General features: G+C 37.2%; 3 protein-coding genes across 13 annotated transcripts in view; 2 read left to right on the forward strand and 1 right to left on the reverse strand.

The window, feature by feature from the left end:
• Gluclalpha (glycine receptor alpha 1) overlaps nucleotides 1-27,397 on the reverse strand; it is a 91,282-nt gene that overhangs the window by 32,734 nt on the left and 31,151 nt on the right. For 5 of the 11 annotated variants that reach the window (XM_083087869.1, XM_083087868.1, XM_083087864.1 and 2 more), the window contains exons 2-4: nucleotides 6,917-7,475; nucleotides 3,274-3,341; nucleotides 2,618-2,736 (exon numbers count right to left, since the gene is read on the reverse strand). In XM_083087869.1, coding sequence (XP_082943995.1) covers nucleotides 2,618-2,736; nucleotides 3,274-3,332 — 178 coding nt within the window. In that variant the 5' untranslated portion in view covers nucleotides 3,333-3,341; nucleotides 6,917-7,475. Of the gene's footprint in view, nucleotides 1-2,617; nucleotides 2,737-3,273; nucleotides 3,342-3,719; nucleotides 4,332-6,916; nucleotides 7,476-27,397 lie in introns of those variants that run through there. The other 6 variants (XM_083087876.1, XM_083087867.1, XM_083087875.1 and 3 more) reach the window with 3 other exon arrangements.
• Nucleotides 12,505-17,940, forward strand: LOC145965620 (putative cytochrome P450 12b2, mitochondrial). The gene is made up of 8 exons (XM_083089282.1): nucleotides 12,505-12,712; nucleotides 12,964-13,207; nucleotides 13,735-13,931; nucleotides 14,713-14,914; nucleotides 15,242-15,404; nucleotides 15,761-16,009; nucleotides 16,274-16,489; nucleotides 17,833-17,940. The coding sequence occupies exons 1-8, from the start codon at nucleotides 12,505-12,507 to the stop codon at nucleotides 17,938-17,940; spliced, it is 1,587 nt and encodes a 528-aa protein (XP_082945408.1).
• On the forward strand, nucleotides 20,627-25,790 carry LOC145965621 (putative cytochrome P450 12b2, mitochondrial). Its single transcript, XM_083089283.1, has 8 exons — nucleotides 20,627-20,840; nucleotides 21,042-21,315; nucleotides 22,138-22,337; nucleotides 22,663-22,864; nucleotides 23,177-23,339; nucleotides 23,740-23,988; nucleotides 24,183-24,398; nucleotides 25,683-25,790. The coding sequence occupies exons 1-8, from the start codon at nucleotides 20,627-20,629 to the stop codon at nucleotides 25,788-25,790; spliced, it is 1,626 nt and encodes a 541-aa protein (XP_082945409.1).

The following is a 27,397-nucleotide window of genomic DNA, read 5'->3' on the forward strand; positions in this document are numbered from 1 at the left end:
TATAATCTTGTTAATGCGTCGTGAGTATGTATGAGTGTATTAAAAAAAAACTCGTGGAGAAAAGATTTGCATATATATAGACATTTTATGAATTTTAAATTCGTCATTCTCATAGAATTGAATATATGAGAGCGACAATTTTATAAAAAGACCCTCTCTCCCTCGCGCCTGATCGATCGAAAGAGCATAGGGGATCGAGAGTATGACGCTGGACTTGAATGCGTCATACGCGGCGTTTACCATCCCCCATCATCGATTAACTCCGTCGCGAGACGTCATCGACGATAAACGGGTCGTTGATTACGGACGGGCCGAAATTACGAATGCGCGATCGATCGAGGGGTGCGATAATCGGCCATCACCGAATTACGCCCGGTGAGGTCCGGCTCCTCGAGCCGGTGTCCGCTCGGCAGCAACGACGTGTCGCGATATCCTCGTAGCATTAGTCCTGTTGCGTGCAATCTCGGCCTTCTTTTTTTTTTAATGCCAAGGCATCCAAGTGGCGGCCGGGCACGAAGCGCCATGAATTTCTATTCCTTCCCGGCCGGGCAAAAACTCACCCCCGACGACGCGCATTCACGGCTAATACTCGGGCGATAAAATTAATGAGCGTCGCGTTTATCAAGGCACGCGATCCGATGTTTAAAAAAAGCACCGTCGCTCCGTTCGAATTATACGTAATCGCATTCGCGAGATGCAAAAATACCTTTGAAGACTCGCGCGGGACGGGTAATTATAAAAACACTTTATTATCGCGCGACACGCCTTTACACGGGTAATGAAGAAATCGTCCTCCTTCTCCCATTCCGAGTTAACGCGATATATATCTGCGGATAGGCACGCGGCAGCGCGCCTGGGGAATATTCTCGTCGCATTCGTCCGTTTTACGGCGACACGTGATCGCGTTCGCGGGGCGCGATTTATTCGATTACTCTTTTACGGTTCCTTACAGAGGACAGAATTCTATTTACGATTTCAGTCCTAAATTCGACAACGTCTCTCTAAAAAGATTATATAAATTTTATATAATTATACCTGTATAAATTATCATTATAATTATTTCAAGATTTCTTGCACGTAATTACTTTCTGTTTCATAAACAGAATTCTAGTAAATAAAGTATAATAATAAAAGTGTCGTCACGTGGCATTATTTAGTATTTAAATATAGAGATGGAAATGTAACGTTTTATCGTAAGATAAAAATTTGAAGAAAAAAAAAAGATATTTTTTTACACGAAAGATTTCGGCAAACGATTATTTTAACGATTCTTTCAATTTCTTTTCGATATATAAACAAGCACGAGCAAGCGATTTCGAAAAGCGCCAAAGTGCAGATAACACTCCGCTGTCATATATTCCGATATTTAATTAGTTTATCTTGGCTACCATTGTACTTGACCGTGCGCAGCCCACTTGAGAAGTTAATCGATTTAGGCTACGATAAACGCGACTGGACCAAACAATCGTCATCGTCTCTCTCGTTGATACGAGGCAACATCCTCGTATCTACTTGGCTTCGTTTATCTATCGCGCCAAATCAACGACTCGCCTTCCACTCGATCCGCTGACTACGGGAATCGCGATATTTATCGCGATGCAGTCGACGACGATCGATATCGGTGGGATTCCGTTTGGGACTCGAAATTGCCATATTGCGAAAAAAAGGGAAAGAGAAAAATTGATACATCTTGCCCGTAATGTGGAGGAGATTGGAAGACGAATTGCGCATCGCTTTCGCGTATGTTGCCCGAGGACACTCGGGGGAATTTGCGAAATCTTTGCTCTATCGCGTAAAGTGCGATCATCGTTGTGAGATTAATCTTTTTTTAATTGAAGCTCAAGGATCAATCTGTGCCTTGATATAATCCGTATTGAAAAATTACACGATATATAAAATTATAATGCGTTAATAATACATGTATAAAATTAAAAATTTTTAATTATGTATAAAATCGATATTAATAAATGATATAATTTTCCCAATCTACTCGCATACTTGTATCGAGCCACTAGTAAGAGATTCATCCGCTCTGCGAAAGCAACTAGTATATGTGACAATTCCAAGACAATGGCAAGATCGCGATAATAATATCGCGAAGAATCACGCTGTCTCGAGATTTCGAGGCCGATCGCGGCTCCTTGTTGAAACGGGGCCGATCTGCCGTTCGTATTCGCAAAGTTTATGAAGAAATTTCTCGCCGCTCGGTATGCATTCACTAAGGACGTGCGGAAAATTCTCGCACAATTCGTCTCGCTCGCTTATTATATGTGTATACCACGTATTGTCGATAGACTCGGGACGCGCGCTCGTCGTCTGCGCGTTGCGTCGCATCAACGACGACGAAGGTAAGATCGTGTTGCATCGCGCGTTCAATTTTCCGCACTCGATCAAGGGGGGAGCTCAACCCCTCTCGCCGAACTGTATGTATGTGTATCTCTCCGTCTCTCACCCCGTTTTTTCATCTTTTTTTCTTTTCTTTCCTCTTTCTCCATATTCCTACGTTCACACTTTTCGGCTGATTTCGCCGCAAGATATGTCGGTACAAAATTACACGGTACATGGTGAGGATGGGCAGAGGGAGTAAATAAGGATGCACAAGAATCTCTATATTCACCTGTTCCGTTCTCCCCGCTCGGCCGGATGCGCGCATCGTACCGGCCTGGTCCTAGGATGTTGTCGAGCACTTGCTTCTCCTTCTCCCGAAAGTTCACCTTCACCTGCGTCTGCGTACATCTGGAAAAAACATAGCGATGATACCGTCAGCGAGGAATCTAATTTCCGGGGAAGAGAAATTTCCCCGTGTCACGCAACCGCTCTTCAAAAATAAATTCTAATTCCGCGAAAATACAAAGCACGAAAGAATACACGTATATTTGCAAATTGTATCTTTCTTTAGATAAATTATTTTAGATAAATTATTTTATAGATTCCATGACATTTTTATTTTACTTTCGCTCGTACAATGGGATACAAAATTCCGAACGCGCCGAACGCGCCGAACGTGCTAAGCACGTTGAGCCCCGTATAAACTTTATGCGCCGTAACAATAATCCTAGGGGTCAATAATGTACGTCTTTACGAGCCATAACTTGCTTTCTCGGAATTATGTTTCTATCGCTACACGGACCAACAGTCACCGGGCTCGTCTTGACGACGTTCCAAAAACGCAGACTGCTGCATTATTAATTGAACGCGACACGACTCGATAGAATCCACCTCCAAAGTTGCGCGATCGTTTTCGAATTATCGATGCGACAAAACAATACCTACCTCGATGGATGCAGCAGGACCGCTAGTAACACCAGTAACGGTAGTACTCCAGGCCACATCGCGCCGGCCTGCAAGCAAGGAACAAGATTTGCACCCAACTGGACGAAAACTCCCATTAGCGGTGATTAAACTTATATCTCGCGCGATTCAATCTACATATTACTCTCTCGCGACCCGAGATATATCCTCGTTTTTTCAGAAACGACGCTTTTATTCCGAGCAAAAGTCGACAACGCTCGAGTTTAGCACCGATTCCGTCGAAAAATGATACTTCGTCAATTATACGCCAATTATACGTCAACTTTCTCGGAGTTGTCGCAGCTGGCGTTGTTTCCAAACTATATAATTCACTTAATTACGATATCATACGCTCGCGATATTTAATACAGCACGCGAGGAAGCTCGACGAGCGCGCGAGGTACAAAGCGGAGAACGCCTCCATTTACCGTGTCTCACCAACTCCCAGAGATTGATCAAATTAAGGCAACGTGTGTGTGGATCAAAGCGCGGCCAAGACCGGTGTGTTCCTTTGCTAGGGGTACCGTACGGGAATATATACCGTCTCGCGAGATTAAATTGATTATGCGATGGCAAGAGAACTCTCTATATTACACACGTATACACGAATCGAGGGTCTCTTTTGCGGAAGACGGAGGAGAAATCGCGACGCGATCGTCGTTCGCGTGCCACTGAGACGAGATCGGATCCAAGGTATCTTTCATTAAGCGAAGGAGATGACGAAGTCTATTCCGCTTGTCCGCTTCGTCTATTTGTCTATCTGAAAGGCTGACGCGAATTGGACGGCTGCCTTGATCGTGACTTTAAGCACAAGTGGTTGCATCGCGCGAGAATTGAACGCTTGCCAAGATACGCGCACGCAACTTATTTTTGTCGGAAGAATGCGGGATTTTCCGTCGGATAAGACAAGGGGTCGTCTGAGAAATCCTCCCCGTCCGCTATAATAAATTACACACGCGGCATTCTACGAACAATAGCGTATACATCGTCGAGTGTATTTCGAGCGAGTTTTCTTTTTTCTCTCTTTTTTTTTTGACGCAACTTTGGACTCGGAAATTGCGCGTTGTACGTAGATAATTACGGGTGTTTTAAGATCGCGAAATATGGCGCGACGACACGTTGGTCGGCAATATCGGGTAACCCGAAAGTTTCGAGTACCGACCCGACCCTCGACCCCCGACCTCGAAATACCCGCATATTCCGGGTACTTGAGAGAGCTAATCGGCCGTTTGAATGCCAGTTCGCTTCCCCTCCTTCGAACCTTTGCTCTTTGCAATATTGTTGCCGAGATCTCGAGCATGTGATTTTCGATCACAGCTGGAACCTTAATTTACTTACGAGTCCGGTAAAAAAAAATAATACGTGTATTCTTGCCCGAGTAAAGACCGACCTCGATTGAGATATTTTCAACCGTGCGATTGTTTGAGAAATCGGGAGAATTAAACTTTTTTAAATCTACAGTCCCGTGCAAATATTTGATCGCTTTATACCTTTCGCGTATTAATCTCTGCTGTTTTGCGATATTGCGGAATCCATCGCCGGTGGAATATTCCGCGCGTTGAATATTACCTGTTATTTGCCATTCGAGACCGGACAGTCGACGATAAAGTACGTCGACGAGAAGATGATTTGAACGAACTGCTCGTATTTTGTTCCGACCGGACGCGAGACAATGATTGAGCGCGATTGCGCCTAACGAGATCTGTACATGAACGGCAAGCGAGTGAGCCGGCAAACAGATAATAAGAAATATTTTTCAATCAATAATGTGTCAAAGTCGTTTGCGATACCGGGAAAGGCGAGAGCGATCGTATCGCCCCGAAACATCTCGCTTCGTGAATTACGCTCCTATCACTTATATCTATCGTTAACAAATTAGCATTTTGTCAGTGGATGAGATAACACGCAATCTCTATCGTTTTACTGATAGTTGAAAAATTACATAAAAATCTCGAGATTAAAACGTGAATTAATTTAATCATTTAAAGTGATATATTTTAAATGTCGCATCTTCAAGATGCGAAAAAAGCGAGTTGCGCGAAATTTACAATCAAGATGAATCTTGGATAATTGTCTGGGAAATCTTTTCTATAAACGTTGCGCAAAATTGAGTGAAATTTACCGTGAGTATATTGAAAGAATATCGATTTCTCCCTTTAATATGGAGTTTAATAAACCCTTTCTTCATACTTGAGCTACGTGAATAGACCACGCGGACACCATAACTCATAATTTAGGTACGGTGCTGACAAATGGTGACAAAGAAGAAGAGCGTGCGGGTAGGTTACCGCGAGGAGGCAGGCAAGCGATTTACGACACATGCCCCGAGTTAGTTTACCATATATATATATATATATATTGTGTGTGTTTGTGTGTGTGTGCGTGGGTGTATCTTTGTCATCGTCATTAGAGCGATAATGTATGGGGATACACATGCATTTCACTCGCGACGAATTAGTTTATCACGAGAAACGACTGATCATCTCGCTGTGATCATTCAGTCATTGATTGATAAAAGCCATTTGACGGAGGGTAAATAAAGCGCTCGAAAATGCATCCGCGCGCCATAGTTTAATGGCATCGTATATTTGACGCGTCCCAGCAATTTATCAATCTTGATGCAACTTTAATGGCGAAATATACGTCATGCTTATCGTTAAGCAAAATCCGACGGAAAAATAAAATTAGCATAAAGCGCGCGCGCGCGCGCGCTTAAAACTTAATATTCATAACCGGTTCTCTCCGGAATTACTCTCGCGAATAATAAGCCATCTCTCAATCTCCATTGTTCGTTCCTTCTCACCAATTTATTTTTACAAAGAAACGTATATCCGAATATCTCATTTGAAAAAAAAATATAATCGTTGATATCCAAATGTTTCTCATTTTTTTTTAGATGGATAAAAATTTAAAAGGCAAAATATATATCTGTGATTTTCGTCGGTTTACACGTAACGATGAAATCTTGGGAATCTTGATAAAAAGGACTACATTTTTCCGGTCGCGTAATCTTCAAGTGTCGAGCGATTGACCTACCAATCCATTCATCCGCATTCCGTTACGTTTGTATCCGCGAAATCCGTCTTTCCGTTCTGCCAATTGCCCATATTTATCTATCCGTCCCGTCCGTTTCGGCGTTGCCGTCGATCCGCCCATCGGTCCATCCATCCATCAACCTCTACCTATCCATCCCGTGTCATCCGCCTAGCTACCTGCGTGCGTGCGTGCGTACGTACTTATCCAATCTATCTGCCAATCTATGCCCGCGTCTCCCACTTGCTCCTCTTTCTCTCTCCTTCTCGCTAGCTTCTTGCAGTCGCTCGCCTTTTTTTCGCTCCATGTTCCTACTTTGAGATCTTACACGCCGCCTCGATCGACTTGCAGATTGGTCGCACGCTGCCCAATTCGTTCCGCACTCTCTCTCTCTCTCTCTTTCGAGAGGGGGAGAGAGAGAGAAGAAGCCAGAGTCCCGGGAATTCCCTGTCACGATTCCCGAGCAGACGTCAATCGCGCCGCGGGAATTTGCGGAGACGAGATTCGGAGCGAGATTCGGAACGAGATTCGCGCGCTCTCGGCCACGTAACCGGGATCGGAAGGAAGGAGGCTGGCGCTGGACCCTTCTTACCTGGAGAGGCTGACAGTCCTAGACGCTGGACACCCCGCTGCTACGCTCGATTATTGGCATAGCGCCGCTCTTCTCCGGCACGACACTGACAGGCCGCCGAACTCTCTCTATTTCTCTATCTATCTACCTATCTATCTCTCCTCTCCCTCTATCTCTCTCTCGCTCGACTCGTAAAGTGTCCTACCTCGCGAGGTTCGTCTCCTGGACTGCCACCGTGGAGAAAGCTACATGCACCCATACCTACTACCTGGTTGCTGGCGCGCGCTATTGATCCCAGGCCCCCAGACACCCACCGACCCACGCAGACGCCTCGCGTTGCCGCGTCGCTTTAGCAACGTGACGTCATTCACCGCCCCGCGACGCCCAGAGAGAGAGCCCGCCACCAGATTTTCTATACATCTTTCGCCTCTCTCTCGCGAGCCTTTCCTGCGCTGCTGCGGCCACTGCCGCCGGTGGTGCCGACGATGACGACGACGTCGGCGCCACCGATTCCTCTCGCCTCCAGCATCCAGCGTCCCTCTTCTCGCGCGCTGGTTTGCCGATTTCGACTCTTCTTCACCTACGATAAATACAATTTATAAATAGAGTTAGCGAGTCATTAATAAAAACAATATCGACATAAATGACCGAGTATTTCGCGTTATCCGTGAGAGATTTTCTTCCGAGAAAAATTTGAGCGATCGTCTCCGTTTCTCGTTGCTCTCGAGTTGTCTAAATATCACGAGTGCAACAATCGCGGCAAAAATTCATTCGATATCGTTACGGCGTATCGATACCGTTTCCTGATACCAATGTTACGATTGTCGTTGAACCGATTAGACCCCCGAGACTGAATCACGCTTCCAACCGTCGATATACACCATACATACATGACGTTCGTTTTCGCCTCCAGTCTTCACGCTCGAGCTAACCAGAAGCGTCAAGATCCGTAATGAGACGCTAAACGATCGAATTCACGCCTAGTGCGAGCGTAACACGACAGCCCTTGGAGCTCTTCTTTTTTTCACGAGTTATGTAATTCGAGATATAACAAGACGTAACGCACCTTACACTCTTTCCAAAGTATTGTGTCAATTACATAAATGCGTCGTGACATCGAGAAATAAATTGACACGTAATAATTATAGAAGATGAAACGATACGAAACAATAAATAATTTTGCAAAGAAAGACGCGAGATAAAAATAAATATTGATTTCAGATTTTTCTTCATCTTTTTTTTCTTTTTCTTTTTCAATTTCGAGAATTGCCTGTATACAAATGCGCGTACATTGCGTGTTTAATATACAAGAAATGAGATTATACGTGAAAATAAATGTGGCGTTTCAGATTTCCGCCACGCGATTCTTGATCGAATTTCAGCTAGACATGGTCTTAACGAAAATTTACGTCGCGGCGTCTAGATTATTCTTTCCTCGGCGAAAACTTGTATCGTGGCATCTACATTATGAAAGTGTCACGAGTTATTTTATTCCACGTCGCGTGCTAACTGCGAATTACGCGAGCTTATGGCCAAGATTAAATGTCCAATGCGCGTTTTCTCTAAATGCACGCGATAACGTTTCGAGAGAGAACATGGATTCTTATCTCGCGATATTTCATTCTTGAGAATTAATGTTATTAATATTAAGACACGTGTCACAAATGTAATGTGTATAATAAGATTCATAATATTTATAATACCCTCTATTTTTTTTTAAACATACATATTTCTAAATGTATGCAATAACATTTCGGAAAAATGTTAATTACGCGATTTCTATTATTCTCCTAAAAGTTATAATAATATAACGCCTAATGTCCTAAATACATGTATAATGAAAATGTTCATAGTATTTATAATGTGTCCTTTATCTCTTCTAAAACCTGTGCAAGAGACTAATCAGTTATTCTTTGTGTATATTTGTACCAAAAAAAGAAAAAAAAGAAAGTCTCGATATTATCGAAGAGCCTTTATTCCGCGCGCTAATTTGTATTCTCTGCAATTTTAAGATCCCAACTTAAAATGTTAAGTTTCATCACAATCCTCTACAGGGAAACAAACATCTTTGTTATCGCCTTTCTTTTCGGTTAAGATTTCGGTCAGGATGATTATATGACAGTGTTTGAAATAACTTTGCGCTTTGTCTGAGCTATATTTAAAACTGTGACACTTTTAACCTGACTCTTCTATGCTATGTTATTCTACTTTTCATATACCTTGGAAGGCTCGTTCCAAGATAAAAATAAACAATTTTCTCCTTCTTTTTCTCTATTACTCTCTTATTCTTTCTCTCCGTTGCCGAAACTCGTTGAAATAATCGATAAATAATCGAGATGAAGGAATGTAATGTAATTTGTCCATCTCTAATTGTTCATTTACCGTACACGATCAATAATCAACTTTGTCGATTAACGATTTGTTAGAGAGGGGAAAAAATTAAATTTAAAAATAAATTCAAAACTGGCATATTTATCGTGTAATCGCGATTAGTAACTCGCTCCTTCGCATGTGTCGATCGCATTAATTATTTTCATTGTGTCAAACGAACAAAAGTACTCGAGATTTTTGACGTTTTTATGTGGGACACGATTCCACATGCGATCGCACCCAGGGAGCATGTTGTACGACAACAAGTCACTTGCCATTCGGTCTGATAAAGCCGTTATCGGCGCTTTCTTCACCAATCTTGCAAATGACGAAGTGTTTCGCGTCATAACAGCTTCAGTCTGCTAGTCGATACCTTCGCGATACCAAAAGACTTTAAGGTCGTACATTCTCGGCACATCTCTGTACATGTTTGATTCTTATTATAAATATATTCTCATTTATTCAAGAGGAAACAGGTGAATAAATAGTTTTAGTTTAGTGCACGGGCTATTCCATCTGAAGACACGTAGGGAAAATCGTCGAATCTGCACGGAACGAAGATACCGACTCAAAGGCACGTATCTCGTACAATATTGTTTGATCGCGCTCGATTGTAAGTGCGCTTTGTTCCAATTTGACGCAGAGCGTTACGCGAATGCGTAATACACTATATAATATATATATGCGCGCGTTGCCCTCAATTCCGACATTATGTCGAATACCGCGAATATGTGAGACAGATAGTTTGACGTTTCAATGCGGAATCCGCTTCCTTTTTGTCATACTTTGTTACCTTCACACCTTTGTTATACTTCACAGTATTTCTAAATACACAATGTTTTTAAATACACAATGTTTCTAAATACACATTGTGTAACAATGTTTTAATTAAAATGCGTCATAATACACGCGCGTATCTTGCCGAAAATATTACGATTCTTTTTTTACGATAAGCGGACCTAAGATTAATGTTATCTGCAGTATTGCGTAATATTTCTACTAAATTTCGCGCACGTCAGCATATATCTAAGATTTTATTGAATTATATCATCATTTCCTTATTTATGCTATATATTTCTCACATTTCCTTATTCTTTTTTATATATTATTTATATATATATTTTTTTATATTATTTATAAATAATCAGTCATAATACATCGCGCGTATCGAAGTAATAAATAAGTAAAATAAATAAGTAACTTGGAGATCGTTATTTGCTAATTATTTCAACTACATTCATTACATGAATTACATTCTATAAATATCTTTGCTCAAATCGACATTCGTCGATTACTAGACAAGACAGAGATTTGATCGAAATCGTAAAGCTCGATTAGATTGCGGCTTACGAAATTAATCAGTATACTTTAATTGAAAGATAAATCTTCCAACACAAGATACGATATCTGCGTAATATCGAAATATAATTATCGATGAAATATTTAAAAAGTTTTGTTACATCTATTAATCCGAATGCCGACTAGTTCGACTCGTTGCGACTCATTAAAGATACCATTGAGAAAGGTTGCGTCATTTTTCTCCGATGAAAAAAAAAGAGAAAAAAAAATATTGCACAGTAGGGTAAAAGTTACGCGGCAAAAGTTGCTTCATCAGGCGTTTCCTGCATTCGGAACTTGTAATAACAAACCTGTCGTGCCATGAAGAACGGCCACGAGGTGAAATATGACCTATTTTCGTTACTCTCCGGATTGAAAGTATTTCCGACGTCTGAGGGTTAAGCTAAGACGGGAAATGTCGGATCGAAACGCTCGCGTTGCGGGGGAAGGTGAAAAATGGGGGGGCGTTCGGGCTCGTCATCATCGTCGTTGTGCTATAACGTGGACTGACGTGTGTCGATATAGAGGCACTCGCGCGTGTTTCGGTCCAGCGGCATAGCCGCGCCAGGGTCTCCCTGGGACCATAACTCGATATCTCCCGGAAAATCCCCCTATCGTGCTTTACAGCTTATACAATGTCCGAATTGAATGCTAGCCCGAGACGTCGACCGATTGTAAATATCACGCGGCAACTCGTCCATCTTTAAGCTTTTGACTGTGAAAACTGTATATAAACATCCAACTGGAATAAAGAAACTCTCTGTAAAACCTAGTAAAAATATACAAAATCTTAATTGTAAGAGTCTAGCGAATTGAAAAGTGAAATGCTTTTTAAATTTTTATTTAAAAAAAGAAAAAATTTCCTTATTAAAATTTTTTATTAATATTAAAATAGACATTTAAAATGAAAAAGTAAATCTTTTTATTCTTATACATTTGTCATTTTCGATTAAAACTTTTATCAAATTTCCATTTTTTTAGTTGTAAAAAATAAAAAAATTGAAGAAATTGGAAAAATTCAATTTCTAAATTTAAATGTCTAGTTTTACAAAAAATAAATGTTTCAAGAACTCTCTTCATTAGTCAAATGACAAGTAAAGATAAAAAATAGCTATTCTCTATTTTATATTAAAATTAAATCTTGGCCATACTTTTAATTAGAACGGCATTATAATTTTGTTTCAAAAATGTATTTTTATTTTAGTTTTATTATTTAAAATACATTTTTAATAAAAAATATTCCTCTCTAAATTCTTTAAATGAAAAATTTTTTCAATATTAAAATGCTATTTTTCCATATTTGCTAAACTCCTATAATTTCTCAAATAAATAAGTTTCGTGTTGTTAATTTATAGCATTTCAAATCGATTAATGTGACAATAATTTAAAAAAATTATGTACATTATGTCCTAGCGCATTTATCGGAAATTTCGAAAAAAAATTTTTAGGTGCAATCAACGAATTAACATTTCTATCGCAGAGAAATATATTCCCAAGTGAGGAGACTTTCCACCGTATTTTAATCTCTTACTCAAGATTAAAATTTCAATGTTGGTCTTTCATTTTTCACAACTAGGACGTGTATATTAAGAAAAGTTCGGCATCGCGCGCATGCGCGACAACGTTATTCGTACGGCTGTATGTGTCTGTCTTATAAATTCTACACGTGGTTCCCGATATTTTTCCATTAGTCTAAACTAATATTCCAAGTCATATATAATATTTACCGAGTGACATAGCTTCGCATGTCCATTGCTGTAAATAACCAAACATAACCGCACGTATGTTAAATGCGTTAAATCAATAATAATGCGATATCCTTCAGTAGTATCAGATGTGACAAATATTTACAGATATATATATATTGCAAAACGACAGGACCAAGATCGTGATAAAGCAAGATGCTCGTCAAGTTTCTCATTGATGAGATTATTGACTCGCGTTTGTTATCGAAACATTGCGCGAAATCGATGGTGACGTATCCGATCGAACAGAGCGAAATGAGAAATATCAACAACGAGCTACAAAACGCACGGCCGATCAAGGATATTCCCGGTCCGAGAGCGTTGCCTTTGATTGGCAATTGGTTCAGATTCATACCATACATAGGTAAGATATCTCACTAATACAAACTCGACAACTTTTTATCTCTTACTGAGTTATTCTTTCCTGCTCAAATTAAGGTACAAAATTTAACGAAAATCAGGTGAAATAAAATAATATTTTAAAGAATGAGAGACTTACTTAACTTAAATATAATCCTACATCTATCACCTTGTCACGTATTTAAAAAAATGTGCCAATTGTTTAAACCAACATCTTTTCTCGCTCTATTAATTCGAATAAAAAAAACGACACAGGTGAATACGGCACGTATAATTTAACAACGCAATTTCGGATGCTGCGTGATCAATACGGTGACATCGTCAAACTGGACGGTATAATAGGCCGTCGAACGACCATCTTATTATTCTCACCGGAATTATGCGAAAAGATGTATCGGGTGGAAGGCATGTGGCCGATGCGGATCAGCATGGAGAGTATGCATCACTATCGCGAGAGTAGAAAAAACATCTACGACGGGCAGTACGGTCTCGGAACGAGGTTGGTAGCGCGTCTTGGAAAAGAGGAATTTTCATTCTTTACGCACGACTGATTATATTTATTCACCCATCCGCATGTTTTTATTCTCGCAGTCTGTTATCGCGAAATATAAGAACGCGAAGCGTAAGTAACTTCGCGAAGCAATCTTCTCAGTTTCTAAGACGTGATATTTTTTGCTTATTTGATATTACATCCCATCTACGAATGGTTCCGTAAATTATGTCTTGCCAAAGTGTTGGATTAATAATGCTCCATTAGCTATATTCGATTAGAACACGAATCGATATCTCGAAAATTCGTCAAAATACGAGGACACGAGCTGACGAAGCAACCCTTGTCCTCGTCGCCGCTAATACATCCTCTCTCCTTCTCCCTCTCTGGTGCTGGTCACTCTCGCCTGTCTCCTGGACGGTCGATAGTCGAGCAAGTATACAGAGAACCGCGGAGATCAAACGCATAGGCCCGCGTAAATTGCGTACGATGTACCGTCGCCTCCCCCATTAAAAAAAGCCCTCTTCTGTCTTCAGCCAAGGCAAAGCGTGGTACGACTTTCGCTCGAAAATCAATCCGCATATGATGCAACCACGAGCGATCACGCCGCACGTCGCGCAAATCAGCCAAGTGGCCGACGAATTTGTGGAAAAGATTCGTACTCTACGGGATCCTGAAACCCTGGAGCTGCCCGGCGATTTTAAAAACGAATTGTACAAGTGGGCCTTAGAATGTGAGTCTGTCGGATAGATACTTTTTCGCCACCGATGTTTTATCCTCTTCAAAAATGGAGATGAAGTATCGCGGGAATGAAATATATGTACATATAAAACTCGCTTGCAACAATAGAATTGATAAAGTAGTTTGCACTCGCAATTCACTTTGCGGCTCTGTAAATATACGAGTGGATCGCGATGCATTTGTAAACGATACGACGAGAGCGGAAAGTTAAAAACGCGCCGCTCTCTGTTGCAATATTAGACGTCGATTGTCAAACAATAATCTGTCATTATTTGTCATCAGAGTTGGGAAGTAACGCGATACTTGTAACGTCGTTACATTTTTACAGTAACGGTAACGAATTTAACCGTTACTTTTATCGTTACTTTAATTTGGTAATCCTGGATAGTATCCCCTTAATAATTGAAAAATCTATTCTTATTACAAAACAGTTTGCAAATATTTCGGAAAATTATATACATGCATGATGTTTTTCTCTGTATTCATAAATCTAAAATTTCTAAATTACAATAAATGAAAAATTGAATATGAAGAACATCAATGATGGAATAATTTATAATTATCGAATATATAAAAGTAATAATTATATTTTAAAATAAACTATATAATAAATACTATAAAATAATAATTATATTTTAAAATAAATTAATTTAATTTTTATATTATAAAAAGTAACGAAAAAGTAACGAATCGTTACTTACTTTCTTAGTAACGGTAACGGTAACGCGTTACTTTTTTGAAGTAACGTTCCCAACTCTGTTTGTAATTAACAGCAATAGGTTCGATCGCGCTGGATTGTCGACTAGGATGCTTAAAGTCTAATCTCACCGCCGACTCGGAGCCGCAAATAATGATTAATTGCGTGCATAAAATGTTCGATCTTATGTACCGCTTGGATATTCTGCCGTCTCTGTGGAGGCTGTACAATACGCGGAATCTCAAGAAGTTCTTCCATGTGCTAGATACGCTTAATGGGTAAATATTGAAACTTATACTCGTTATACCACACCACGTCAGCGTATTACTCGCAAACTCCTGTGAATACGCCAACTTTTCATCGTCATTACCGTAATCCTCCGTATATTTCTCTGGCATTTTCGTGTCGTGTAGCTACGACTAGCTCGTTATCAATAATGAATCGTGTGTCGTCCGTAATTACTTTTCGTACAATGACAATTAATAGTTCTATGTCATCCCGCTGTTACACTAGTGCGCGTTTTGTGCACGCGCTTCTCGCGTGTTAATATAATCAAGTTTTTCATTCTACCGAATTCGATCATTATCGTTGACAATCTCTTTCAGAATTGCCATTAAACACATCGAAGAGGCTAAGCTGAAGCTTGACGAAACGCCAAATAATGATACGGATTCGCATAATCGTAGTATATTGCAAAAGCTCTTGCGTCTTGACGACCAAGTGGCTCGCGTTATGGCGCTCGATATGCTAACAGCCGGCATTGATACGGTAAGTACGAGATTCTAACATTTGTCAACGATCGAAATAATTGTCATCATTCATTGAATTATTCTTCGCGTGATAAAGTATAAATAAAATAATAATAAATCCTGATTAAAATAAAATCTTTACCATTTTTTTTCTATATAATGAAAAAATAAACATATGATGCATCTTTATATCTCCATTTTTTTCAAGTAATTACTGTAGTCCTTTTATAAAAATCGAGAATGTGACATTTTTCGGAAAAAGTGGAGAATTCCGCCCACGTGTCAAATTGACATTCTAAAAGTGAAATACCAACTTTGTAGAAATAATACGATATGTTGCTTGCATAATCACGTTGGATTAATAATCTGTTACAGACCGGTAACATAGCTGGAAGCTTGCTGTATTACATCGCGAATAACCCGGAGAAGCAAGAGAAGCTGCGAGAAGAAGTAATGTCTCTATTACCGAATAAAACGTCATCTATTACGGACGATGTTTTAAAACAATTAAAATACGTCAAGGCCTGCATCAAAGAGTCCCTTCGACTGTTTCCTGTTTCTATCGGCAATCTCAGAACTATACCAACCGATGTTTGCATTGGAGGATACAAGATACCAGCGGGAGTGCGTGCCGCTTTTTATTTCTCACGTTTCTTATTTAATTGTAGAATTTAAGATTAGCCTCTGATGTTCTATAATTAATGTCTACGTTCTCATATTTCAGGATGAAAAAATTCGAAAAAATTTGGAAAATTATTTAATATATTCTTACTAAGGAAAATCTTGCTTTAAATCGCGTATCAAAAGAATTTATGACTAGAGTCGAACGTGTCGCGAAACAGTTTACGTAATAACGAAATTTTCAATAGTTCCTTCGTATGTCATTAGATTAATGTCCTCGCCTGTCATTTACTGATCGCGATGGAACCTACGCAGTTTCCGCGACCGCAAGAGTACATTCCCGAGAGATGGATACGGGGCGATACAGAGTTTCCATCAGCTAGGGAGGCGCATCCCTTCGCGTATATGCCCTTTGGATTTGGCCCTCGTACATGCGCCGGCCGACGATTCGCCGAGATGGAACTTGAGACATTGCTCTTGACAGTTTGTAAACTTTTTATTCCGCTGACAATTCGATCGTTCCCGAAATCCAGTTAATCGAATAAAAATCTAGTTATCTTGATCAGATAACTAGATTTTTACTCGTATCGTTTATTTGGAGAATAATAGCATCGATCAAAAATATCTTAAAATCTTTACGACTGTGTTTAAATTTTCGCAATTAAAAATTTAGATAAAAGTTGTCGACATACTCGAGTTGACAATTGACAAGAGAGATAAAATTTCATACATCATTATCAAGCAGTTGGCGAATTAATCATCATCTTGTTAACAATCCATTTGCTTCTCTTTTTTTATCTCTTTTTTATTTCTTTAAATTAATACTCTGCCAAGGACTTGATTCTGCTTTACTGTATTATTCAAGATTTGTCGAGTAATGAAAAAGAAGTTACTACGAGCACCAAATTTTGTTATTCTTATTGCATTTTACTTGTTTGCATGTTTTCACACACATGATGTACACAGCCGGCCGGAGAATAAATGTAAACATCCTTTAAATGAGTGTAGCGAGGAAAACCGATTTTTGTCGGTTTGTTTCCAATCCACTCGTTCGTCTTGCGCGGAAAACTACGCTCTTCTTTCAAATCATGTTTTATTCATACATGCTAAGCGTAGATGTTTAATAAGTTGAAAGGTTTAAACGCGCGCGAAAAAGTATATCGTATGCAAAGATAATAACTGAAACGGACAATGCGCTTGCATAATATGCAGATTCCCTTGGAGCATCGGACTATGCGTGACTATGCATGGCAATGAAATAACGATGTCACGCTCAAGTATGAATTCCCGAAAGACTAAATATTCTCGCGGATTCTCTCGTTGACGCCGTTATTCTCCTCGTAAAGAATTAAAAAGTACGATTCCACAACTCGGCGCGACAAATTGATGTTAATAAGCATACACTTTTGCACAAACAGCTATTTTTACTCGTATTAATATACTCGTATAAATATTTGCTTTCGAAATATTTCTCAATTTTTCCGATTAAATATATTTGAAATTTCAAATGCACCTACACACACATGCATACATACATCTATAAACCATACATACTCAGATATTTTCTCAACGCTGAGATATTAGTTTTATATGTGAGTTATAACGTTTGCTTTTTCGCAAAGTTTTGACACGGAAATTAAAAGCAATCTCTTAGAGTATTACGAGTTTCGGAATCACACTTTTCAATTAAATCGCTGATTCTCGAGATGGTTCTCGGAGGGAAAAGTACGAGAAAACGCGTTGCTTGCACTACCCTACCCAATCGTTTTCGTCGCACGCGGCAAACAGCAAAAGAAACATACTAAAAGCGCATTTGTTTTATCTAGGTCATACGAAATTTCCGGATCGAATGGCATCACGGACCGCTGAAGTACGAAAGCCGATATATAAACACGCTCGCGTCGCCGATGCGATTCAAGCTCATCGATTTGTAAATCGTCTCAAATCTCCTACACGCTCGATTCACGCTTCGCATTTCTCCGTCAAAATCGTCGTCCTTCTTTGCGCGACGTTGCGCCATTTTTTTTTAAATTATAAACGCCAGCAAATAACGCTACAGTCAAGGCTTGCGAGCATCTGAAATCCAAAGAAGCCAACCGGGGTAAAAAAGACACCGTATATATGTATATATCGACCGACTGTGTGATTCTTACAATTTTCATCTACGCCCGAGAACGACAGAAAGCACGACATTTCATAGGAATTTAACGTAGACGCTATTCTTTTTGGGAAGCTCGTGGTAAAACGAGTATAAATGCTCATGTTTGGTACAAAAATATGAGAGATATAAAAAGTCATAAATGTTACATATTGAAATTTATTTTACTAAATATTAATATTTGTATATTTATTTTATTTTAAATTATTCTGGAAAAGATATATTGCAATATTATACGTATTACAGTAATATTAAAATAATAAGGGAAAAAAATATTTAATAAATGCTGTTTTATTTTATTATTAAATATTCGCTGTGTGTATGTGATATCATTTTAACAATTGAATAAAATCTTTATTATCGAAGAAAATGTAATTTGCGATGTAAAATATATAATCACCGCGTATACAAGGACCATAATTGCCGTTTATTTAGGCACGATTCAATTTATTTCATTGTTACGACTAATTTCTTCATTCGTTTAGTTCAATATTAATATAAATTCTAATATAAATAAAAATAAATTGCACATAACATAATTATATTTGTGAAAAATGAATAAATTCGAATGCTAAAAAATACACTCGGCATTATTTCTTCTATAAATGCACGCGATAATCTTTCGGAAAGAGAGGACACGCCAACACATTTATCTTCCACGACATTTCCATTAGTATTAAAAATTAATATCGTATTAAGACGCGTTACAAATGTAAGATATAACGGAAATGTTTAGTATTTATGATGTTATTCCTTATCTTTTGTTGTATCTACGTACAAAAAATCAATTATTTATTCTTCATGTCTATTAATAGAAAAAGAGAAAGAAAAATCTATCTCGATATTATTAAGGAGCTTCCGTTTCATTGTCAGTGATGAATTTTTATATCTTCTACAATTTTTAAACCAATCTAAATTAGTCACGTCAAGTTTAGTAACAAACCTATAGGCAAAAAAATATGTTTTCATCTTTCTTTCTCACGTCAGTTAAGATTTCAAACATAATAATTATATGACAGCGTTTGAAATAATTTTGTGCTTTAGTTAAGGATAATTGTGTTTATTTTTGTATTTTTTTCATGTTTTAGAAAGAGTTTTTAGAAATTCTCTCCATCTCTTTCTCTATCACTCTCTCCTCTTTATTTTTCTTCCTTTCGTTTGAAACCTTTGAGAGACTTATAGATGTAAACAGCGAACAGAAATGTAACGAATTTGCCCGTTTCTAATTGTTTACCTGCCATATAGGATCGATTAGTCGTGCCGAGCTAGTGCTATTAGTAACATTATTCTATTAATAAAAAAAAATCTTCAGTGCTTTTATTGCAATCGCGGTAAGTAATTCGCGTTATTTGTCCGTACGCATCGATCGCACTTATCGTTGCATTTCCGCATGGTATTAAATGAGGAAATCCGGAGAATTCTACGTTTGCAGTTCGGTCATAATTATATCGAGCAAGCACGTTACTGGTTAGTTAATCATACAAAGCCGGCGCTTATTTTCCTCGCAAAATTTACATTAACTATTGTATTTAATTGAGTACATTGCATCTATCATCGTAACATCGCATTTATGAAAATTTTGATTCTACAGAGTATAAACACTATCGAGATAATAAAAAATTACATTGCGCGAATATTTCTTCGTATATTATATTTTTATTATATGAACGTCACATATTTATCTTTACTATAAAAAATCGCAAACCAATTCTAGTTCGATGTAAAAGGGATTTCGATCGCGAAGGACGCGTGGAAGATCGTCCAATTTACACAAAGAAGATACACGGATTGAAAGGATTTTAGTAAAAGATTGCGCTGGATTTCAAATGCGCTTTGTTTCAATTTTATACGAGTGCATAATATATCACGCAAATGTTTTCAATTCTGTATTTCAATTCCGATTTTTCACATATGGTCACAAATAAACCGAGAAACAAACGTGAAATTTAAAATTAATTTCGTTCATTGTGTAAACGCAGTGAATATATTTTGTAATAAATTTCACGCACATCCATATCACGCTTTTATAGAATCTGAGAATCCTTTTACAAAAAAACCTATCGATGTCAACTTGACCTAACAATATCAAATCATCATATTTTGATTCTCTTCTTTTATTATGCACTATGTCAATATATAATAAATAAGTGTCTGCAATAAATCAATCGTTTATATATTAATCAATTCTTGCTAAAATTATTATCTTCATGCATTCTACAAAAATCTTCAAACTTAAATTACCTAGTTCAGTGTGATATTTTTCCACTAGTCTAAATAAATATTCCGAGACATATTTATCGAGCGACATAGTTTCATACATCTCTTGCTGTGCAAATGACGACAAACGTAGCCGTATACATATTGAAAGCGTTGAATTGATAATCTTACAAGATTGCTCAGTTAGCAACAAATATTATGAATATTTTGCAGAACGAAAATTAAGAGACATTCGACAAAGCATGATGCATGCTAGATCCTTCATTTGCAAAATTAATGACTCGTGTTTGTTATCGAGAAGACAACATCACGTAAAATCGATTACGGCTTCTGGTGAACATAGTAAAACGAAGAAGGAGAACAATGCACTGCAACTGTTCGTGCAGCCGACTAAGAATATTCCCGGCCCGAAAGCATTGCCCTTGCTTGGCAATTGGTTTAGATTCATACCATACATAGGTAAGAGATCTTTCCTCTCGTCGCAAGTTCGAAAAATTCTCCACCATTACAGTTTATTTTTTTCTATTCTGAATCAAATATTAGATTTAAGCAAAGTCAAATAAACTATAATTCTGCATGTAACTAAACGGATATGTTGATTGTTTTAAATACAATCTAGTCTCCTATTTTCTTAATTCATCAATGCATAAAAAACGATAGGTCAATACGATGCATGCGATGTGATAACGCAATTGCGGATGCTGCGTGATCGCTACGGAGATATCGTCAAACTGGACAGTCTAATGAATCGTCGATCGTGCATCTTATTATTCTCACCGGAACTATGCGAAAAGATGTATCGGATGGAAGGCAAGTGGCCGATGCGAATTGGCATGGAAAGTCTGCATTATTATCGCCAAAATAGGGAGGACGTTTACGGCAAGCAATACGGTCTCGCAACAAGATCCGTGCAACACGTCTTAAGAGAAATTAAGTTAATAAACAAACTCTTGCATTTTCTATATATCATTGTTTATATATTCTTGCCCATTTATCTTCTCTCACAGTTCGCAAAAAATATTTATACATAATTTATGGATAATTATAATAAAAAAGATTTAAAAAAGTCTCAAACTAAAAATAATGATTACTGAAAATATATGGATTTTAAATATATTATTTAGTGAAAATGCATTCTAAAATCCTTAAATAAATTTATCTCTAATGAAAACGATTATAAATGAGAGAGCAGATATATGTGGATGATATTCTACGTATAAAAAAATATCTTGTAATTTTAACAGATTTGCTTTTATTCTCGCAGTCTATTGTCACAATACTGAAAATCTAACAATAAAATAAGTAATTTCGCGAAACAAGCTTCTCAACTTTCGAGAGATAATATCTTTACTCAAGATTTCATTTCAACAAGACTTATCTGATGTGGCTAATTCTGGAAGTTATGTTGAAATAATTAATTATTTCGATTATAGTACAGATAAATACAGGCACCTTCGATGTGTGATAAAAAAATCGAACATGAATGTTACAAAAGTGTTACGAAACTTTGTATTGAAAATACGGGAAATACAAGCCATCTAAGCAAAAGACCCTCGTTTTTATCATAGTCCTAATCATCCTTTCCCCATCCTTCTCTTTCCATCTATCTTGTTAGTCTGTCCTATCTGTATTTTGCACGATCGACAGTCCAACAAGTACAAATAGCCACGAAGGTCTAACACACAAAGATCTATGTAAATTGCGTACAATACATTATCTCTGTCCATTTCTACTGTAAAAAATCTATTATTTTCAGCCAAGGCAAAATGTGGCACGACTTTCGTTCAAAAGTTAATAAGTATATGATGGAACCGCGAACGATCAAAGCGCACATTACGCAGATCAGTGATATAAGCTACGAATTCGTAGAGAAGATGCGAGCGCTGCGAGATCCTACGTGTCCCTGGGAATTGCCAGCTGATTTTAGAAACGAACTGTATAAGTGGAGTTTAGAGTGTAAGTGTACATGCGTGTATGAGTGAACCAGATTTTCTTATGAATATAAAAAAAAGAAATTGAAAACCTCTTTCATTTAAAATTGATTTCAATTTGATTACGATATATTTTTTTACCCGCGAGAGAATGTAATATATGTACATAATAATTCGTTTGTGTAACAATAGAATAAATAAAATAATTCGCATTCTCTCTCTCAATTTAATACGCGACTCTACAAATTGAATTAAATCGTGATGCGTATTTTTAAACGGCACAATAAGAATAATTAAAAGTTAAAAATTCATTCTCTATTCTAATAAATCATTTTTTGTGTAATTAACAGCAATATGTTCGATCGCGTTGGATTGCCGACTAGGATGCTTAAAGCCTAATCTCGCCGCCGACTCGGAACCGCAAATAATGATTAATTGCGTGCACGACTTATTCGATCTCGTGTATCGCTTGGACATTCTACCGTCTCTATGGAAGATATACAATACGCGGGATTTCAAGAAGTTGTTTCGCGTGGTAGATACACTTAATAGGTAAATATTGAAACTTGTATCTGTTGGCGTATTAGTCGAGAACTTGACTTTTCATTACGTAATTTTCGACATATTTCTCCGGTAATTTTCTATCATAGCTGTAAACAATTTGCCGCCGATAATGTACTGTGTATTGTCTCACGTTAATTGCTTCTTGTAAAATAAATGTTCCATGATATTCAACTAGTATTTACGCACTTAATGTTTACACATAATCCCTTCTACACATTGGCAACAAGTTTTAAAGCGCAATCTCGAAACGGTAGCGTGTTCCTCTAGAATTTGCACATTTCCATTTACGATCTCTTTTAGAATAGCTAGTAAACACATCGAGCAAGCTGAAGCGAAGCTTCGCGAAACAACGGACAATGACACGAATCTACATGACCGTCGTATCCTGGAGAAACTTTTACGTCTTGACAAACAAATGGCTCGCGTAATGGCGCTCGATATGCTGACGGCTGGCACTGATACGGTGAGAGAGCAAGCGAGAATCTAACTTCCGACAATCATCGACGATTGAAATGATTGTAACAACTCGATCTCCCAAAAACGATTCTTACGCCAAAAAAATGTATCGTAATAAAATTGAAATCGATTCTAAATGAAAGAGATTTTCGTCAATTTTATCATGAACAATATATAACAAGTATAAAACTGCTAATCATATAATTCAAAAATTTATATTTTTTTACATTCCATTAGAGCTAGAATATTTTGTAAAATGTATCAAGGAACGTGCAACTTCTTTTTCTATTTAAAACTAGAAAAGTTCATCAATTGTATCGGAATTTTTTAAGTAGAGTGCTAATAAAATATGTTATACAATACGCTGCTTATATAATCGCGCAGGATTAAGTAACAATCAATTACAGACTGGTAACGTAGCTGGCGCAATGCTGTATTATATCGCGAGTAATCCGGAGAAACAAGACAAATTGCTCGTAGAAGTACTGTCCGTGTTACCGGAAAAAACATCGCCCATTACGTACGAAATATTAAATCGAACGAGATATACCAAGGCCTGCATCAAGGAGTCTCTCCGACTGTTTCCTATTACCATCGGCAATCTCAGAACCATGCAAACGGATGTTTGCATAGGAGGATACAAAATACCAGTAGGAGTACGTGTTAATTCTCTTTTTTGCTCTTTCTAATTATTAATTATAAAGTTTATGATTTTTTTCATTATTATTTCTGTTTGTACATTTTTGTTGGAATATTTAAAGTTGAAGCTAGCTTTATGATGAAGAAATTTAATAATGCTACTTGACACTTTTGCTATGAAAATATCCTTTCCTTTTTTGTATGTCGCCAGTTTGATGTCGTCGCCTGTCATTCACTAATCGCGACCGAGCCTACGCAGTTTCCGCAACCACAGGAATATATTCCCGAGAGATGGTTACGGGGCGACACGGAGTTTCCATCAGCCAAGCAGGCGCATTCCTTTGCATACATGCCTTTCGGATTCGGTCCTCGCAGCTGCGTCGGCCAACGAATTGCCATGATGGAGCTCGAGATATTGCTCATGAAAGTTTGTAAACTTTCGTCATGTCTGATTGCCCCCCCAAGATTCAGTCAATCGAATCACGATAACCGAATTTCCATTCGCGATAACGCGTCTTTCATTAGGAAGATAACGATGCAACAAACAAAAGTAAAATTATCATTCAAATCTTTACGGTCAAAGTTGAAACGTTTCGATAAGAGTCCTGTAATATACGTAAATCTCGACTGAGATAAAATTTCACGTAGCGTAATTATTAACCAATTCGCAAATTTATCATTTTATTACTAATCAATTTAGTTGCGCTTCTATACATTTTTACTTTTGCATTTTTAAATCAGAAAGAATGATGTTTACTATCTCTAGACGCATGATTTTCTATACTATTTAAAATTTGTCGAGGAGGAAGCTATTATGAATATCGAATATTCTGTTATTCTTCTTCCACTTTACTTTCACGTACAAACGACCAACGCGAATATAAACATTCTTTAAATGGCTTTAGCACGAAAAATCGATTTTTGTCCGTTTGTTTTGCAGCCACTCATACGTCGTGCATACATGCTCTCCTCTTTCTTCTCAACGATATTTTATTCATACAGGTTAAGCGCAGATCCTTAATAAGTTGAGATGTTTAAACGAGCGCGAGCGCAAAAATACACTGTACGCTAAGATAATAACAGAAACAATTACGTGCTATTATACATAATATCTCTTGCAGCACCGGACTATGCATGACTGTGCATGGCAATAACGTTGTCGCGCTTAGATATAAATTTCCGGAGGATTAATAATTCGGATTCCCGTTGGGGCGTCGTTGCTCATCTCGTAAAAAACCCAAAAGAATGATTACGTAACTCGGTTCGACAGTTTGACGACACGACACGGTATAAATTTTGACAGAATTAATCATTTTCATCCCCGTTTATCTTTGACAAGTTATTTAATTTTTTGAAAATATTTTTTTAATTTATATATTATTTCAAGTAACAATTATCAATTTTTCTCATACATATAAACGTATCATATGTATTCAAATATTTTAATTATTAATAATTATTAATATACGAAATACCTATTTTACACGTGAATTTAATTGATTTTTCATAAAGTAATTTAGACACAAAAATGAAGAACCACTTCTCTTTGGGAGTATTACGAGTTTCGGAATCATACTTTTCAATTGAATCTCTTATTCTCGATATAATTCTCGAGTGGAAAAACGGCGAGAGAAAACGGTCTCATCTTTGCCAGTCGTATTCGCCACAAACAGCAGAATAAACGTATTAAAAACGTATTTATTTTATCTAGGTTATACGAAATTTCTGGATCGAATGGCATCACGGACCGCTCAAATACGAAAGCCGAATTTTAAACAGAATTGCGTCGCCGATGCAATTCAGGCTCTTCGAGTTGTAAAAGTCTCCCGGTGATCGATCCACGCTGCGGGCTTCATGAAACGCCATCGGAATATCCATCGTCATTTCGTGTAACATTTTTTTAAATAATTACTGACGCCGGCACCGAAAATGTTGCTACAGTTACTATACTTTACAAGCGTTTATCTCGAAAAAGCCAACCGAGATGGAGAGAACATCATCAACATCCTTCCTCCCTTCTACTACGATTCTTACAATTTTAAATTCCCAAACGAAGACAAAAAATGCGACACATTTTATGACAATTTTGACGGCAAAGTTACAAATTTTTAACAAGCACGTGGAAGAGTAAGTTCATAAATTATTAATATCTTAATAGATAGACGGAGCATTAGCTATCGATTAAGACGAGGGGAGCTTTGATTCGCGATAAGGAGGGACTCTACGAATCTCGGTTGAATTCGGTTATTTCCATTGACATCAAAGTTCAACTCACATATATTGTATGAAATGTTGTGACTAATGTCACATTATTTTTATATTTATTATATTACTTAAGGGGCTATTCTACTGTGACGGCTCAAAAAATAAGCTATTTTTAATAATTTTTTTTTTGAAAACTTGCATGTATCGGTACAAACTTTTTTTTCGCTTAAAGGTACACTCTTAGAGAATAGAAACAATTTTTGTTGTTGCATATAAATGTATATTTATTTAACAATTTATAATCGTGTAAAGGCATGAAAAAAAAAGTATGTTGCTGGCGTTGATGATTTGCGCTCTCCAGGTGATCTGAAACAAAAAATTCAAAAAGGTTCTTAATCTGTATGAGTGTTGCTATCGCCCGAACTAGAATTATTATTTTATATTGCAAAATAACAAAATGGCGTCGTTTTTTGCAAAAGTGTTCGAAAAACACGTTTTTTTTCGTCATAATTTGGGCAAAAGTATAAGTTAAAATTAATATTTTTTAATAATTCTAGTTCGGGCGATAGCGACACTCATACAGATTAAGAACCTTTTTGAATTTTTTGTTTCAGATCACCTGGAGAGCGCAAATCATCAACGCCAGCAACATACTTTTTTTTTCATGCCTTTACACGATTATAAATTGTTAAATAAATATACATTTATATGCAACAACAAAAATTGTTTCTATTCTCTAAGAGTGTACCTTTAAGCGAAAAAAAAGTTTGTACCGATACATGCAAGTTTTCAAAAAAAAAATTATTAAAAATAGCTTATTTTTTGAGCCGTCACAGTAGAATAGCCCCTTAATATTATTTAATATATATACATATATAATATGCATATACATACATGTATATATGGATATTTTATATATTATTTAATATTATTATAATTTCATATTATTTTTATATTTTGATTTATATATTACTTTATATATATAATTTTATTATTATAAAAATTTTAAAAATAAATAAGTATAAATAAAGTAATATAATAACATAAATATAATTTTTTGCACATTTTTATTTTTTACATTTGTTTAGTTTTGCGAAACAACAAAGAAAATGCCTTTTAACTGCTATTTAAAATATATATAAAATTATTTAGTGATTTTCTTTAAATAAACATTCTTTAAACATTTCTGTGAAGATCTGATTGAGAATCGGTGATGTCAAT

The sequence above is a fragment of the Camponotus vicinus genome, unplaced genomic scaffold (genome assembly GCF_025532165.1).
Source record: "Camponotus vicinus isolate PSW18456_S1 unplaced genomic scaffold, iyCamVici1.0 SCAF_14, whole genome shotgun sequence".
Lineage (NCBI taxonomy): Eukaryota > Metazoa > Arthropoda > Insecta > Hymenoptera > Formicidae > Camponotus > Camponotus vicinus.